We start from the raw sequence: 19038 nt of genomic DNA, 5'->3' as shown, positions 1-19038 counted from the left end.
CTGCCAAAATCATCTCTCTGACTTTAGTTTCAGCCTTGACATTTTGACCATCTTAGAATTAAAGAACTGTTGGCATTCGTGAGGAGACCTACAGATTATCATACTAAATGAAGTAAATCAGAAAGAGAAAGGCAAATACCATCTAATATCACTCACATGTGGAACCTAAAATATGACATGTATGAACTTGTTTATGAAACAGAAACAGATTCGCAGACATAGAAAACAGCTTTATGGTTACCAAAGGAGAAAGAGGATTGGGGAGGGATAAATTAGGAGTTTGGGATTAGCAGATACAAACTAATCCATATAAAATAGATAAACAACAAGGTCCTACTGTATATAGCATGGGAACTATACTCAATACCCTGTAGTAAACTATAATGGAAAAAAATGTATATGTATACCTATGTATAACTGGATCACTTTACTGTACACTAGAAGCAAACACAATATTGTAAATCAACGATACTTCAATAAAAAAATTAACTTTAAAAAAAGAACCGTTAGCATTCCTGAAGTTGTGCCTAATCAACGACAGGTGTTTGATAAGTTACCAACAGCACTAATCAGTATAACCATGTCAGTAATATAAATAAGACGTGTCATTCAGATTTATTGTCATGCTCTGAAAATTTACATTCAAATACTGATAAAAGCATTCTAGATATAACCGGAACCACAACAGCAAAAAATCTTACAGGCTTTCTGTGTTGAAATTCTGTCACTCTGCTTAAGTACAATTCGTTGTCAAAATGAATTGCAAAAATAATAATCAATGACAATAGCTGACCAATTGCTTTTAAAGGGTTAAGAAATCTACTCACCATCCTTCGGGATGAAATCTCCCCAGGCGGGACTCCGGCCTCGGCCTCCCGGCGGCCATGTTAACTGCCCTGGGTCTCTCCTGGCTCCGGGGGCGCCCGTGCGGGCGGGCGGCTGACGGGAATGAGAAAGCACGAGAGGAGGAGCAGGAGCCGCGGCGCAGAGGCGGGTTTGAGGCTCGGCGACGCGGCTCGGGGTGCCCTGCACCAGGCTGGGAACAGGGACGTGCGTGCCCGGTCCCCGCTCCTCTCCCGCCGCTCTGGGCCGCCTGGTCCACAGACTGAGTGATGGCAGCAGCTTCGCTGAGGGACCCACCTCAGGTAAACGCTCGTCCTTCAGGGTCCGCACCGCCCTCACCCACCAGACGCTAAAGCCCCGAGCGCGGGCGCCTGCTGCAGGCCCGGGTGTCCAGGAGGGTGAGGCGGTCGTGGGTGGAGCCCTATTTCTGACCAACCGTGTGATGGCCTGTGGTGGGAGAGGGTACAGGCGGACGGACTGGCTCGTGTAAAGGTTGGGAGGTGCGACTGAGGCGGGAGGATTCGGGAAACGCGCGTCCATCCTCTGTCTGCAGCACACGGGGTGAGGTCGAGTGGCACCTAGACTGGCAGAGACGTTGTTCCTTCTTTCTGAGGGACCTGGAGACCATGGAGGATGCTGGACAGAAGAGAGACACATGACGTATTCAGTTTTGAAAGTTATAAAAATGCTGCTCGAGAGGGAGTAGGCTGGAATGTGGGTGTTGGGGACAGTGAGGTACAGAGAAACTAGAGTGCTTGTTTAAGGTCAGAGATCTGGAAAGAGGCAGCTCTGAGAACTGAAACACAGAGTTTAGTAAGTTAACCTACGGTCACCAGGTTCCAATCATGGGTGAGGATACAGGGGAATCCTCTGTCAGAATGTCCATCATCAAAAAGTCTGCAAATAATAAATGCTGGAGAGGGTGTTGAGAAAAAGGAGCCCCTGTACACTTTTGGTGGGGATGTAAATTGGTGCAGCTACTATGGAGAACAGTATGGAGTTTCCTTAAAAAACTAAAAATAGAGTTACCATATGATCCAACACTTCCACTCCTGGATATATATCCAGAAAAGATGAAAACTAACTCAAAAAGATACATATGTCCAGCACCCCAGTGTTCATAGCAGCACTGTTTACTATAGCAAGACATGGAAGCAACCTAAATGTCTATTGACAGACGAATGGATAAAAGTGTTGGGGGGGGTGGAGTATTACTCAGCCATAAACAAGAATGAAATCATGCCATTTGCAGCAATATGGATGGACCTAGAGATTATCATACTAAGTGAAGTCAGTCAGAAAAACAAATATATGATATCACTTACATGTGGAATCTAAAGAAATGATACAAATAAACTTATTTACAAAACAGAAACAGACTCACAGACATAGAAAATAATCTTATGGTTACCAAAGGGGGAATGGGTGGAGGGATAAATTAGGAGTTTGGTACTAGCCAATACACACTACTATATATAAAATAAACAACTGGGACCCACTGTATAGTACAGGGAATTATACCCAATATCTTGTAATAACCTATAATAGAAAAGAATCTGAAAAAGAACAGATATTTCTATCTGTCGATCTAGCTATCTATCTGTATAACTGAATCACTTTTTTGTACACCTGAAACTAGCACAACATATAAATCAACTATACTAAAATTAACAAAAAAATTTCCAGTGGTTGAATATAAACTGACAGCTAAATTAATATTAGGAGAAATTACATTAATTAAATAAATTTAGGAAAAACATTTCTTTTTGGAGATAGGAAATGCTTATAAAATATAAATAATAATACAAAGCTTATTAATAGAGATTAGAATAAAGTATTAATCTTAGTTTGATTGTAGGAAGAGATTCATTATAAGAATTATTAAAATAACAAGTGTGATATAGGAATTAGGGCTTACATGATTAAAGAAGGAGCTAGGGAGTAAAGGTCTGCAAGGATGAAGCCAGGAGATCAGGAATACTTATTCATAATATCCTCAAAGCCCTTGAGTTTGGAGAAGCTGCAACTTTTGGGGAAGTCTGAGATACCACTACCACCATGACCATGACCATGACCATGAAGTGAGAGTTCACAAGTCTGTCTACAAGACCACCATGTCTTAACACCACGATATCTCAGGAACATGGCTTCCAGTTCACTTCCATTTTCATATCCCACACAACAACAGGAAACAGGAAACTCTAACCAGAATTGTACAGCAAAGAGGATCCTGAAAATCTTAGTTGTGAGCCTTAGGTAGGAGGGTCTCAGTGTTAGGTTAAGAACATACAACCCAGCACTATCTCCTCTAATTGTAGCAGAATTGCTTCTTGTGTGAGCAGTTACATGAAAGAAAATAATCTTTAAAAATTATATTCATCAATTTATACTAATTCCATAGAAGCCTTAAAATTTTCAAGAAAAAATTCTCTTGAAGAATTTTCATAGCTTATGAGGGTAAATTAAAATCAGAATATCAAAATTGCCACATCAACATTTCACAAAGAGGAAAATATCCAGAATCGTATATAACAATCGATTATAATCGATTATAACAATATAATAATCATTTTATAATAAATCATCTTCAAGCTAAATGTAGTAAAGAATACAGATATAAACAAATGAAGAGTTAAAGAAAAGTGGGTGTCTCAGATTATATTTTGTTCTCACCGATCTAACTTCAAAATAATAATTTGGTAAGAATGCTTTAAGATTTGAGTCTATGGGGTTAAAAATTAAAAACTAACTTAAGTAATTTTTATATATTTATTAACAATAAAGGCTATAAATGTCTTAAGTTCATTTTATAAAGTGTAATTAAAAAACATTTTCTTGAATTCTGCTGGGTACAAAAAAGATGAATGGTATTGCTAAGTACACCAGTGGAAAGCAAGTATGCATTTAGTACTTCCAACATGTGACCAGAGTGACTAAATGAGCCATCCAGTAGTTAAGAGGTTAGGGAAATTACTATTCTGGTTCCATGTCAAACTTTTAAAATTTGACTCCTCAGAATTTTATTAATCATAATATTAAACATTTTTAAATAAAATTTCAGATTTTTTCTTATATTTCACAAGTTTATTCTATTAGGTGGTATTTGCATTTGGCCTTGGCTTTGGGAAATTGTTGATCTTATCACTCCATCATTGATCATTTGGCAAAAAATTGCATTTTAGTGTACACCTCTAAAATCATATCAACACAGTTCAACTAGATTTTTTTGGTGAGTTATGTGGCTATAAATAATCTACTCTATGTCTTAAATCAAAATTATTTCTTTAAGGCTACCACACTCATGAAACCTTCCCCTTGTTCATGCAGTCAGAGCTTCCTCCTTTCCTCCTTTCCAAATTCTCTTTTGTTATAACTACTTATGTCTGTCTTCTCATCTCCCTCTTAATCTGAAGGTGGTCAAATGGAAAGAACATTTGCTTTTGTCTGTTTTTCCATCCCCAACAGGAGTCATGAATCAGCAACCTCCATGGCAAATTCAGTCTGCAAAAACATTTGGTTTGGTTGGCATAATGCGTTTGTGTGTGTGTGTGTGTGTGTGTGTGTGTGTGTGTGTGTGTGTGTGTGTGTTTCCCATACAGTTGTTTTCAAGTATATTAAAGGCATTGTGTAACCATCATCACAATCTAATTTTTGAACAATTTCATCACACCAAAAAGAAACCTGCACCCAGCCACCAACAGGTACTCCCCATCACTCCCCCAACAACCTAGGTAACCACTAATTTATTTTCAATCTCTATAGATTTGACTATTCTGGTTATTTCGTATTACAGAATCCTATCATATGGATTCATCAGTTACTGGCTTCTTTCACTGTGCATAATGTTTTCAGACCTACCCACATTATATCACATATCATTACCTTATCACTTTATATTGCAAAATAATATTCTGTTCATTGACAGACCACGTTTTATTTATCCATTTATCAATTAATGGACATTTTGGTTGTTTCTACTTTTAGGCTATTATCAATAATGCTCCTGTGAATATCTGTGTATAGATTTTTGTGTGGACATGTTTTCATTTCTCTTGGGTATATACCTAGGAGGCAAACAGCTAGATCACGTGGTAACTCTGTGTTTAACCTTTAGAGAGACTGCCAGTTTTACGAAGTGGCTACACCATTTTACATGCCCACCAGCAGGATATAAGGGTTTCAGTTTCTCCAAATCCTCACCAATTCTTGTTATTGTCTGACTTTTTCTATTCTAACTTAGTGTGTGTGAAGTGGTATCTCACTGTGATTTTAATTTTCAGTTCCCTAATGATTAATAATGTTAAGCATGTTTTCATGTGCTTATTGGCTATTATATATCTTCTTTGGGAAAATGTCTGTAAGGTACTTTGTCCAATTTTTAATTGGATTGTTTGTGTTTTTCCAATATTGAATTTTAACAATTCTTAGTATATTCTGGAGGTGAGTCTTGTACCAGATACATGATTTGCAAGTATTTTCTCTTATTCTGTGGGTTGTCCTTTCACTTTCTTGATGGTATTATTTGTAACACATTTTAAAAATACGATCCAATGTATCTATTTTTTCCTTTTGTCACTTATGCTTTTGAAAATATTAAGAAAACATTGCCTACCCCAAGGCCAGAAAGATTTACTGCTATATTTTCCTCTAAAAGTTTTAAAAGTTTTAACTCTTTTATTTAGGTCTATGACCAATTAAAGTTAATTTTCATGTATAATGTGAGATAGGAGTCTAATGTTGTTCTTTTGCATGTAAATATCTAGTTAGTTGTCCCAGCATCACTTGCTGAACAATTATCCTTCCCCCATTGAATTGTCTTGGCACCCTTGTCAAATATCAGTTGACCAAAATGTGAGGGTTTATTTCTGTACTCTGAATTCTACTTGATGATCTAGATGTCCATTCTTATGCTCATACCACACTGTCTTGAGTACTGTAGCTTTGTAGTAAGTTTTAAAATCAGAAATGTGAGTCCTCACACTTTGTTTCCTTTTTCAAGATTGGGGATATTCTGGAAATCTTGCATTTCCATTGAAGTTTTAGGCTTAGCTTGTCAAGTTTGCAAAGAAGTCAGCTGGAATTTTGTAAATCACTTTAAGGAGTATTACTATCTTAAGAAAATTAGGTCTCCCATCAACATGTGATGTATTTTCATTATTTAGGGCAGGGCATCTTTAATTTCTTTCAGTGATTTTTTTTCATTTAGCATGTACAAGTCTTGAACTTCTTTTGTTAAATCTATTTCTACATATTGTATTCTTTTTGATGGTATTATAAATAGAATCATTTTCTTTATTTTTTCCAAAGCTTGTCCAAGTGTATATGATCTGGCATTCTGTAACTTTGCTGGAGACTCGTTTATTAATCCTAATAGTTTTATTCTTTAGTGGATTCCTTAGAATTTTCTGTATAAAAGATTATATCATTAGAAATAGAGACAGTTTTACTTTTTTTCCAAATTGGCTGCCTTTTCTTTTCCCTGCCTAATTACCCTGGCTAGAACCACCAATATAATGTTGAATAAAGTGACGTGCTATTTTAAAATCAAGAAATTTTACACACAAAGAAAAACTGAAATTTTTTTTTTTTTTTTTTTTGGAAAACCAGAAGACCTGAAAAATATTATACTTAACAGGAGCTGCGTAGTGGCTGCCCATTTAAGTGGGACATGTGCTTTCCAACTGACCAAGTCCCCATCATTTCCTATTGCCTAACACTTGGCCAACTTCACTAACCTGTTCACTGTCAGATCCTTTGGCATTATAGTTTGTAAATTGTGCCTTGTAAAGATTAATATGATACCTTATTCATCTTAGACATTTAGTGTATATTTATTAACTGATGCATAGGAAGATTGTCATGAATGAATGAACAACTGAATTTTTATATATGAGAATAAAAAATCCTATTTCCCCTAACTGTGGTCTCCCAAGCAACTAGATCCAACTATAATTCTCCATTTCTCATTCTACTGTATATTTCTTATCAGATCCGTAGAGCCATTATGACCATTTTTGATAGTATCTACTCTTTGTTTATATTATTAGAAAACTTAACTGAGCCAGTTTCTTTTTTAAATATAAATTTTCTTTTATTTTGAAATTATAACACTGGAATGAAGTGGTTTGTGGCTCAAACAACCTGCGTGGGAAAGAAAAATGGAGTGCTCATCAATCAAATGAACAAACTCAAAGTCTGAGCCAGCTGCTCCAACTTCCCAGGACAAAACAAAGAACAGATTTTAAAAAGGGAGAAACAGTCCTATCAAAATCAGGGTGCTGATGGCTGGCAGCTTTCCAGTAAAATTCAGTTTTCAAAGTTGCCACAATTATAGAATAATGTAGCACTTATTTTTAAAACCAGTTAAAGCAGGAGTACCCTCTCCAGCCCTCATCCTGATTCTCATTAAAATATATGTATATTTTTACTATCCTGAGTGAGAGATGTATCAGGAGTGTTACAAGTGGCCCTTCAACCCCTAAAGGGAATGTGATGACTGGACTTAAGAGCCCTCAGCACACATAAAGCCTTGGTTCTCGGTGGGGGTGACTGAAGTCATCTGGTTGGGAGGGGAAAGGGTGAGAAGCACAGGTGGGACTTACAGCAGGAGTGGGGTTGGTGTGAGGCAAGCGAGGGACAGGCAGAAAGCCACACCTGTCAGAATACTGCATTATCTTAAATACGTGAAGAAAATTGCCAATGAGTGAAACCTACTTACAGAGGTAAAAAGAGAAAAGAGAAATTAAAGCAATCCAGTGATCACTGGAAAATCTCTCTTTTTTTATTCTTGGAAAGTAACCCAAAATTTTAAGGTAATTTTTTTTCCTTTGAAAAAAGAGATTATTCCCTCCACACAACCCTCCACCCTTAGCAAGTGGAGTTGCCACTGCTAATTTGTCTCTGTTGTTAATCTGCTAAGGGGTAGATCAAATAAAAGTGAAATGAGGCTTCTATGGGGAGGCCCATTAGAGGCTGGGGAGGGGCTGGGCTCGCCCAATGGAACTGCTCAACTGCAAAGATGCCTGAGCAAGTCTAGAGGACCTGGTTCTCAGACTCTCAGGACAAAGTCCTGCTCCTCTTCTTCTAGAGCCAGTTGTCCCTTGAAAACTGAGAAGAGGATACAATGGAGCTGGGGCATCTCAAGGAAACCCTGTTGAAGAGGTCTTAGCTCCGGCCTCCTCAGGCCTCTTAACTGTAGGTGAGTGGTGAGCTCCAGGCCAAACCCCAGATTTTACCTCCAGCCAGTACCCCCTGGTAGAAGGGCAGAGGCAATTCCACTTCTCACTCTCTGGTCCAGCAAAGCTATAGTACATGAGAGATGGACAAGGTGGAGGGGAAAGGGTGAGACACAGGACCCCAGGGCAAGGAAGGTAGAAAGGGGGTACTTAAAGGCCAGCCCTTCTACCACAACTGTTATGAGTGAGGGATCCTGGCACGTTGGTTTATTCCCTAAGGACAAACCTTTTGTGGCACAAGCCTCCACTTATTTCTCCTCCTGGCTGGGATTCACACCCCTACACCAAGTTCCTGCCCTTGGTTCTAGTCTTATTGTAAGGACTGAGGTAGTTATTTCATTTAATACCAGTAGCATCTGTCACCTGTGGTTACTAAAAACATCTGCTCCCAAGAGCTTCCTGTTATTACATTTAAGAGGGAAAAAAAAATCTTTCTTTTGTCTTACCAGTTTAGATTCAACCATATTAAGGTACCAGTAATGGCACCACCAAACTGTGCCCCAAGTTGGTGCTTAGGGCCCAGGGTCAGGGTGTTTGCCATCAGACTGTGCCCCAAGTTGGTGCTTAGGGCCCAGGGTCAGGGTGTTTGCCATCAGACTGTGCCCCAAGTTGGGGCTCAGGGCCCAGGGTCAGGGTTTTTTCCCTCACACTCCAAATTCACCTTTAGTCATCAGGCTTCCTCCTTCTCCCATGGCATATAAAGAAGCCTTCTGAGCCCAAAAGAAAGAATCTGAAGTTTTCAGCTGATGTTACTCTAAGTCTAAATATAAGAGAAATGTTCTGCATCACGATATTTGGAAGAGAAATAGTTTTATGTCCCCTGGCATTGATGCAGATTTTTTTTCAATCTTCCTACAATTACTGTGTCAGGCTGTGCTGTTTTCCATCTACCAGTTGTCAACAAACATGCAAACAGTTTCATGGCTTCAGTGTCAGTGCCACTAGGTTCTCCCCACAAACACTTTAGGAGAAAGAAAGGATGAGAGGTGGGAGGAAGGGCGCCAGCTCCTCCTGTGAATCAGAAAGCTCAGGAGGTCCCTCTGGGGCTCTGTGAGGTATGCATAAAGCACGGCTGGTTCCCAGTTTGGTGGTGATATATCTGGGGTGGGAGGAGGGAAGGGTACCCTTGAGAGCTAACTGATGCCTCTCCTCACTGGACAGGATCATTTTTACTATTAGAGCAGAATCTTGCTGGTGAGACTACACATGAATACCATTTTCTCAGACAAGCTACTATGGCAATCCTCAGATTGCCTTTACTGTCGGTTACCCAAACATGTGTTTGAAATTACTATTTCATTCCTTGGGGATAGGACAAATTGTTCACTGTAGATTAGATGCTTAAAACACATTTGTTTTACCTGAGTCACATCTTTATGGAAACCTTCCCAGGATTGAATTTGCAAGAATCCATGACTGGCATTTATCATAGTTATTAAGCATAATGAAATCCAAACCAATACAAGTTCATCCACTGTATCAGCCTCAAGGGCTCCATTTCATATTCTGAAGGTCCAGGCTGTGAGTACTGCTTGTAGCTGTGAACCCGTTATTACTGGTTAGTGATTCCAGTTTGAGAGAAGTTGGTTTACTTTATTTCAAAGCCATTTTCAGTCCGGTTGATCATTTTCTGCTTCATTTAAATAAAATCTCTTCAAAACCATTTAACTTTAAATCTTTAAAGATTTTATTTTCAAGAAAAGAAAATGGTAATAATATAGTTGATAAAATTATTGTTATTCTAAAGCTGATTATTAAAGAATAATACTTCAGAAGAGGGAATTGGATGAAGGCAGTCAAAAAGCTTATCAAGTGGTGGAGTGCATGCTTAGCATGCACAAGGTCCTGGGTTCAATCCTCAGGACCTCCTCTAAAGAAAAAAATAAATAAACCTAATTACCTCCCCTACCAAAAAGTAAATAAATAAAATAATTAAATAATTTTTAAAATTAAAAAATACAATAAATTTTTTTAAAAAGTATGAACTTTCTGTTATAAGACAAATAATTACTAGGGATGCAATGTAAAACATAATGATTATAGTTAACACTGCTGTATGTCATATTTGAAAGTTGTTAAGAGGTCCTAAGAATTCTCATCAGAAGGAAAAAACTTTTTTTTTCTTTTTGTTTTTTGTATCTATATGACATGATGGATGTTAACTAAACTTCCTGTGGTAATCATTTCACAATATATGTAAGTCAAGTCATATGCTGTACACTTTAAACTTATACAGTGCTATATGTCAACTATATCTCAATAAAACTGGAGGGGGCAGATTATACTTCCCTATTTAGGCATAATCCTATAAAGAAAAGGAAACCTAAAATCTGAGCTAGGCCAATACTAGGTATGCTCTAAAGCAAGGTTTCCCAGCAGCAGCAGCATCAACATCTTTCTTGTGAGGGGCTGTCTTGTGCATTGTACATTATTAGCAGCTGGCCTCTGCTCATTGGATGCCAGTAACACCCACTGCCCAGTAAAACAACTTGAAACATCTCCAGAGATTAGCAGATGTTCCTGAGGGGTCAAAAGCACCCACAATGAAGAACCCTGTTTAAAGAAAAAACTAAGATTACTTCATAGAATTCAGATCATCTGCATGAACAATGTCCTACATAAAAGGTCTATTCTGCAATAATTCTAGAGAAGACATTTCCCAAGAGGTTCCATCCTCTGTCTAATCTGGATGGCTCCTCCCAAGTCCAACTTCATCTGCCACTGATTCTAATGGTTTGAACAGACTCTAGGAAGATGATGTAGTTCGAGAACCCTGCCTCCAGGGTAGTTAGAGAACATTGACCTAGATACATGCACTCATTTCTTCTGATGAAAGCTATTCCCCAGATCAGAAGTTGTTCTTACACTTTTGTGTCAATGGGCAAGAAAGTGTGCATTCATTATGTGAGCTAAAGCTGGGTACTGCATTATGAATCTTTTCATTCATCACACAGATATAGGAGTTCACAGTGTTTTTTTTTAGGTGCCCTGCAGTGTACAATGTGCTAACAACAAACAACAGAAAAATTGTCAGATATTTTCACTGCTTTCAAGGAGCTGATAATCAACTAATGAGCTATTCTAGTCTGGTTTCCTTTCAGCATCTCTCTTGCTAACCTCCACCCACCACTGCACTTCTTTGGTAGATCCTGGACTCACACAGAGGGAAATATATATATTCCTGTGGCAGTTGTCTGTTTATTTTGAAAGGTGGGGTTTATTTTTCTGACATCTCAATCCTGCTGGAATTAACCGCACAGTCCCTTAATCTCATTGAGCTATCCTGACTATGCACTTATTGCAATTCTCCCTACCACTAAAGTGTCATTACCTCACTTTGTACAGTCTTTTGGTTTATGTTCTTGTGAAACTGTAAAAATAGAGAGCAAATTTAAAAATACAAAAAAAAAAAGGAGATGTTCATGATAATCAGAATCCACCTTTAGATTGTAAGTTCATGTGTTGAACAGTTTAATATTAGTAGCTACCTGGAGTACATATTTCATTCTCTGGCCAAATGAAATATGGGTTCCATTTCTGGCATGTGCAGAATACAATGAGAACACAGAAGAGGGAGTCCTTATCTCTGCAGGAGATGTGAGGGACGGTCTTCTAAAACACATGGCCTTTCATGAAGTTGCAAGTCTCTATGTGTGACTGGAGAACATTCTAAGCAGTAGTTACAAAAAATTCCAGCACGTTCAAGCAGTAATTCAAGGCTTGTGGGTTGGATTTGGGGGCAGATTGAGAATATTGTGGAAAAGGGCCAGAAAATTAGAATTAAAAAGGAGGAACCCAGATTTTTTTTTTAATTCCTCACTCAGGCAGCAAAGAATGAACTGAAGAGATAATTTTCTTTTTTTTTTAATGATCATGTTATCACTTTCTTAAAGAGAATCCACCTGGCAGGATATTGCAAAGGACTCAGAAATTGAAGATCAGAATTTCAACAGCATCTAAATTGATATAATTTCTCATTTACATATAAAAGAGATAACACAAAACCTACTCTAATAGCAAGAACTAAGTGTGAAGGTGGTGCTATTTACAAACATGATGAAGATGGTAGATAACATTTTAATTCTTACTATATGCCATCTCTGATTCTAAGCACTTTACTCTCAGCACTACTAACCCATCTCATCCTCATGTGGAAAATTGCAGAAATACCACAAATTCCACCCATTCCTGAATGTGTTCTCTGTGATGTGAATTTCCACTCCTCTTGTCAAGGGGTGGAGTCTGTCTTTCCACTCCTTTAATCTGGGCTTGACCATGTGACTTGCTTTAGGCAAAAGGCATTAGCAAACATGATGCAAGCAGAGGCTTAAAAACGGACTTGTTCTCTTTTGCTGCCCTGAGAACAACATATGAAGAAGCCTAGGTTGGCCTGTAGGATAATGAGACATACTGCTCATCTGGCAGATATCTGATGAGGTGAGACCTCCTTAGACCAATTAGTCTGCCAACCACCAACATTTAAATAAAACCAATCTAAACCATTCCTCTTCAGTCAAGCCTCTCCAGATGCAAAGAACCTCCTAGCCAATCCATAGAGTTATAGAAATAATAAATGATTATTGTATTTAGCCACTAAGTTTTGGGTAGTTGGTTACACAGCAGAAGCTTACTGTTAAACCTCACCATGATCCTAGGAGATGGGTACTAATATTATTGCCATGTAGGGAAAAGTTGAGACATATAAAGACTAAGTAACTTGCCCATGGTTATAGAGCTAACAAATAATGAAGACCAGAATTTGATCCCAGGCTTTAGATTGATGTATATTTTTTTGTGTGTTTGATCAGCCTAGCTAGACGAAATCTGCATAGTGTTTTCTTGATTAAAGAAACTACAATTTTTCTATTACTTTAAAAGAAAATGGAGGTGGGGGAGACATACAAGAACAAGAAGTCCTGGGAAAAATAATGCACCAGGTTTGTCAAGGAATACATAAGTTAAAGAGAAGAATGATAACTGTATTGCAGCAGTTGTCAAAAATGGTAACTCACAGCCTATCAGTCAACTACAAGGCTCAGTAGTGTGCAGGGTCTTCTAGGTGGACTGTGCCAGTCCATGGACCCTTTAACATGTACAATATAACAATCTGGCATGGATGTATTCATTGTAGACCTCCATGAAATGTTACCAGAATGCTTCACAGTTTTTCATCTTCACTCTCTCTCTTAGTTGGTCTTGGCAGGTGAGAGGGATTTATTACCATGCCACAGTCCCTAGACCCAAAGTGTTTGAGATCCACTGCAACCAAGCATACAGCAAAAGATCTCCCCCAAATCCAAACCTGCCAGAATAGGAAACAAGAAGTTCCATGATAATTAAAAAGATAGCAGTAGGTACTACAGAGAATTCAGTTATACTGTAAAGGTAAAAAAGGAGCAAATTTTGATTTATTGAGCTCTAATTCCATTGAGGGTTTCTGTTGACTCCAGCTTCACACTTGTGGTTACAGTATTCCCAGAATCCCTCAACAGAGTGAGTTCCTGAAATGCACAGCTGCCTCTTATTTATTTTATTAACTTTACACAAAAACCATGGGAGCACAGCTTTTATGGTATTTGACTGTGATTGGCTTTGTCTTTTTAAGTTTGGGGTGGGAGGGGAAAACAAACATAAAATACAATGAGAACACCATTTAAAAACTAAAACTTTCAAAGGAGTGATAAGTAGAAAGACTTTTTCCTTGAGGTTATAATTTAGCAGTGAAATTTCCTCAAATTAGTATATGATAATTGATTATATTTCAAAACAGATCAAAACCCAGATTTTATACCGTGAAGGACAGTTATGCAATATGCAAACACCTACTCAAAGAGACAGGAAAATTGTTGAACTTCTTGGTTATAACCTTCTTATTAATACAGAGTAAGGAATTTAATTTGTTATAGAATCTATTGTGATCCACTCTTAATTTTTTTCAAGTGTCTAGTTTACATCTAAAAAGATTCTTTGAGGTAATCATCATTATTTTAAAAAGTCACTGCAAAGACTATAAAACATAAAATATTAGAGTCTGATCCCAGACTCTGGAGCTAAAATAGTACACTGGAATGGAAAAATCAGTTCATTGAGAAGAAAAACTGAAGTTTAAAATATATGACTATTCACTAAACTAATGATACTTTTTTATAGTGTTGGGATAAATTTGCATCTTTTAATATATTCTTAAAGAAGCTCTTTGGATGAGTTCTCTAACCATTCAATATAATTATAAAATAATTAGTGCAAATAAACCATGATATAGTGCTAATGCCGAAGTATTTTCTTACTTAACTGAACAAAGGTATAATCAGAAATTCTTCAGAAAGTCCAGCATATGGAGCTTATAGCTTTTCAATTATGTCAACATCTATTAGTTAAATAGAAATCACAAATCTTCTCTAAGGAAGTGAGCCCAGATGCCTACAATTAATATTTCTCAGTCCCATGGAAGATACTATAACTTAATTCCCAATGTCTTTACTTTCAAGGGCTAAAAACTCACAAATTATGTCATTAGAAATCACAATGGCTAACTAGAACTTTGTTGTAATGTATTTTTGTTAGCTGAAGCTAATTGGAGCCAAATGAGTAGAGCGATGTTGTAAGGGCATGAAGAGAAATCCTGGGTCTTTAGGAACTGAAATAAATGAGGGTAATCAGCAGTGTATGCAGAATACACTGTGTTCAATTAATATAAATAGGATGGCAGTCAGCTGGGAAGTGCCACAGATCATGATGGGTTCTGGTGGGCAGCAGATGTCTTATTATGCTGTATAAACACAAACAACATGCCAGACTGAACCAGATCAGATAACGAGGAATCAGGGAACCAGGAGCTTAAATGGAGGTTGTTGCAAATTTCTCCGGTGCAATTTTACAGAGCACTGTCTCATCTAGATTGTCAATTTGTGTGTGTTGGGTGGTAGGAGGAAGGTAGGATGCACAGAAGTTCTCTGCTCAAAGATGAAAAATGTAGCTCAAGCAAAATAAAGCTATTACTATAGTCTAACTATGACAATAGTTATTTTCACCCACATACCTATATGAGAAGCATAAAAATTATTTTAATTTTCTGTTTGATTTTTACAATAAATTTTGATCTAAAAAGTAATTTCTGGAAGGATATATTGGTATATTGATATTCATTTCTTAGGGGTAAAAGTTACAGCTTGAGCTTCATTAGCATAGTTTCTTCAGGAAGTGTTTCTTTTTATAATGGACATCTTTGATGAGTTCCCCTTTCAAAATGAAATAATAGTAAACTCATAATTTGAAGCTGTTTTGAGCACAGCACATCTAAATTTGTCACACTTACTTTGGAATTAAGATTTTTTTCTCCCATTTTAAATATTCTGTCTTAGAGATGCCAACCCTGTTGACATCATGAAGCAGGTACATATTAGGTATGTATGTTTTCCAACAGCCACTAAAGTAAAACACTGAAATTTCAAACAAGTTCATATTGTTTTCAAGCCATTGTATAATGAAGGTCTTGGATTCACCATCAACTCTGTGACTTCATGGTTGAGTGTCAGCCTCTCTGGGTTTCAGTTTACTTGCCGTAAGATAAGGGACAGGTTTGGATAACCTTTAAGGTTTTTCCAGCTCTTAGAGTCTGTGCAAACTGAGAACCAGTCAAACCATATGAAACCACTAATAATTGAGGCAGAATGGTCTTTTATATTGTAATCTTTATAGCTAAGAATATTTCTGAGGCTTCTGAAGTTAGAAACATGAGTCATTACAGGAAGTCATGTAGGAGTCACAGAGCGAGCCAGATTATATACAGTTCTTACAGAAAAAGTGTAAAACACAGGCAAAAAGGAAGAGGAAAATATAAACTAGCCATAGTCTTAACTCCAAAATAGTAACATTCTTAAGATTTTAGTGAGTAGAAGAGGGAAGGAGGGTGGAAGAGTGGTGGAGGAGATGGTGGGGGGAAGAAGAGACAGATGGTGAAGGTGATAAAGCTAATAAATAAGTAGCTGGTGTAGATGTGGATATAGATATGGCATGTATAGACACAGATGATGTAAGAAGATACAGACAGAGCATACAGTTCTCACTTTTGAACTTGATTTGACACTTAAAAATAAGTATTTTCTTAGTTTAGTAAATGTTTTTCAAAAGCAACAGGATTAAGGACTGGTAAACATATATGCTGTATACAGATATATTCCATATGTATGAGTGTATACGTGTGTGTGTGTGTGTGTGTGTGTGTGTATACACACACATAGCCTTTTCTAATTTTATGGTAAATACCCTGTAGCTAAATTTTTATATATATTCATAACTTTTAGGTTAAATTCCTAGACATAAAAAATAATTTGGGAATGCTATGTAAAATTTTGAGTTGACAGTTGATAAATCAAGCGTTAATAAATACCTTATTAAGGAACTGAGGCACAATTGGGATAAAATTATGTCACCCCTAGTATAAAGGGAGGTGGGATGTGAGGAAGTCTCTTGTCCTGTAGATCAGAGGAGCTTCAGGATAGGCGTGCTGAGGTGTGAGGAGTCAGGACCACTTGGGACGTGCACTGATACAGGGCAAGAGCAGCCGTCCTCATTTAACTCATCACCATTCAGTTCTGGTTGGAAGTGAGACAGGACATGTAGAGTGAGGCAACAGAGACCCATCTTCAGGATCATTTTAGGAGTTCTTCATTTCCTTCCAAAGAAGAAAGTATATAAGATAACAGAAGCAAGAACTCTGCAAGAATAAAGGCAGGCCTTTCAATAAATTCACAAATGGGAACTACACTCTTGATTTTTAATTTTCAGGCTCCTTGCTCCCCATTATAAAAATGAATAGCTTCTCAAATACAGCTCCTGAGTTTAGTGTTTCATCTTTGGAGATGTCCATGACTTTCAAAGAGTTATTTCTCTGATATTTATTTTTCTGATTTTTAAATATCAAATATCAAGACATTTTCTGATCAGAAGGTCATCAGCTACGAGCATTTTGTATTGCAGCGTTGGGGACGGAAATGGAGAGGATACCACCACCTACAGGTGGCCAGGTGAGGGGTTCTGGTTTCTGGGGTTTACAGCCCATGTTGAGGGGCTCCTTCTCTCACCTTCCTCCACTAGATATCCAGGGTCTCACCTTCACTTTATTAGACTAACAGCTATCCTTAGCAATTGCAGGGGAGGAGCATTGAAGGTGGGCAGTAAAAGGAAGTTCAGTTTTTCCTCCTGCCCCTCAAACTTTATCTAAATCCTGAGTCCTGTTTCTTTTGAAGCAAACACCAAAAGGTTAATTGTCCACATTGAAAGTCTGAGCCTCCTTTCCTGTGAGTAAGGCAGTGATGAATTTTAGTAGTAGCCAGGCTACCTCGGTAGCTCCATGCAAAACCATGTACATCATTATTCACAAGAAGGTGTATGCAAATTGGAAATATATTCGTGCAGGCCACCAAATCTGTCTGCAGAGGGATTCAGGGATGCTAGGTCTCCCAAAGCTGAGAAAAGCAGCAGCACTCTAAAGGAGTGTGGGGTGAGCCACTTTGTGAAGAAAAACAAGAGGAAAAAAGAAGCAGCTCATAGAGAAGATCAGCATTAAGAGACAGGAGAGCGATAATCCAATGCATTACCTTATGCATGGGAGGGAGGATGAGTAAGTGGACTGGGTCTAGTGGGATGGATGAATTTTTTAAGACCTTTGTTCTTCCACAGAAAGAGTTGTAATCACTGGCTCCAACTAGACTGGACTGGTGATACCTAAAGTGCTGGACATGTTTCTGAAGGAAGCCTCAGAGAAGTCACAGTAAGCAAAGGAAACCCCAGTAACCACACATTGAAAATAAAGAGCAGTGTAGCTGTGCGAGGACAGGGCAATGAGCAGAATACATTTGCAAAAGCCATGTGGCCAGTTTCTTCCCTGCAGCCCACCCGACTCAGGAAAGAGTTCCTTTTAATCAAGGGTGAAATTTGTAAGTACTTGTTATGGGACACAGGCGCTTTGAGACAACAGACTTCAGAGTGCTGTATTTCTTTCTTTTTTTTTTTTTTCTTTTCTTTTATGTGTCTATATTAATTCTAAATACGGACTTCTAACGAAGCATTATACACAGCTGCCTTCCTGTAGAGAACTTCCAAGCCTGCTGAAGTGTCTGCTTTCTAGGAGAAGACTATTCTAGGTTTCTGAGACAGGACTGACATTTAAGAAGTGTTTTAGCCCTCCAAAAAATAACACACTGGGCCTTCATGTCAACAGATTTTTGGTCATAAAAACTGATGGAAACTCAGCATAATCAGAAAAGAAAACTAAACCTTTTTTTAAAATGCCTATATAATTTTATGAAATAAGGGACTTGAGTATGTGTAACAGTGAAAAGGAAACTAAACATCTTATGAGTTGTAACAGTGAATCTGTTAAGTAAGATGAGTAGTACAACCTAATGACTCAAAAAGGTAACAGTCGATGTCATCACCTAGGATTGCCAAGAGACAATGTGGCAAAAAAAAAAAAAGAAACCTTTAGAATAATGATGACTCTAAACAAGGGAATATTATATATCTCTGTGCACAGCTTTGTGCTACAAGTAATTGGAATCTCAACCTAAATAAGAGGTGATTTTTTGACTGCACCTCACATAAGAATTCTGCAGGTAGCACCATACCAAGATTGGTTAAATCAGTAGCACAATGATGTCATCAAAAATCCAGGTTCTTTTCATTTGTCTTTTCCCATTGGCCAAAAATGACTGCTGAAGTTCCAGGGGTGACATGGGTTAACATTCAGAGGCAGAAAAATGAAGCATAAATTCATTGCTCTTTTGAGTGAAGACATGGTGTCCCAGAAACCCCCTGCAGCAGTCTGGACTTAATCAAAAGATAGAAATCACATAGTAGGTGAAACACAGGAAGGTTAATACAAGAATTACTAACTGCAATAAAACAATAACTGTGAGATGTAAGGAACCTCTATATGAGACGCTAGGACTAAGGGAGA

At 37.8% G+C, this 19038-nt stretch overlaps 1 protein-coding gene across 3 annotated transcripts in view; it reads right to left on the bottom strand.

The window, feature by feature from the left end:
• LOC123611706 (uncharacterized) overlaps positions 1-12670 on the bottom strand; it is a 90185-nt gene extending 77515 nt beyond the window's left edge. For 2 of the 3 annotated variants that reach the window (XR_012506348.1, XM_045503831.2), the window contains exon 1: positions 828-12668. Coding sequence is in view for 1 of the 3 variants with exons in the window: in XM_045503831.2 (XP_045359787.1) it covers positions 828-1500 (673 nt within the window). In the remaining 2 variants the exon portion in view is untranslated. Of the gene's footprint in view, positions 1-827 lie in introns of all 3 variants that reach the window. The other variant, XR_012506347.1, reaches the window with a different exon arrangement.
• Between the last annotated feature and the right edge of the window lie 6368 nt (positions 12671-19038).

This window comes from Camelus bactrianus, chromosome 1, assembly GCF_048773025.1.
Source record: "Camelus bactrianus isolate YW-2024 breed Bactrian camel chromosome 1, ASM4877302v1, whole genome shotgun sequence".
In the NCBI taxonomy this organism is placed as follows: domain Eukaryota; kingdom Metazoa; phylum Chordata; class Mammalia; order Artiodactyla; family Camelidae; genus Camelus; species Camelus bactrianus.
Note: the sequence above shows the minus strand (reverse complement) of the source record. Positions and strands in the feature narration are given on the sequence as shown.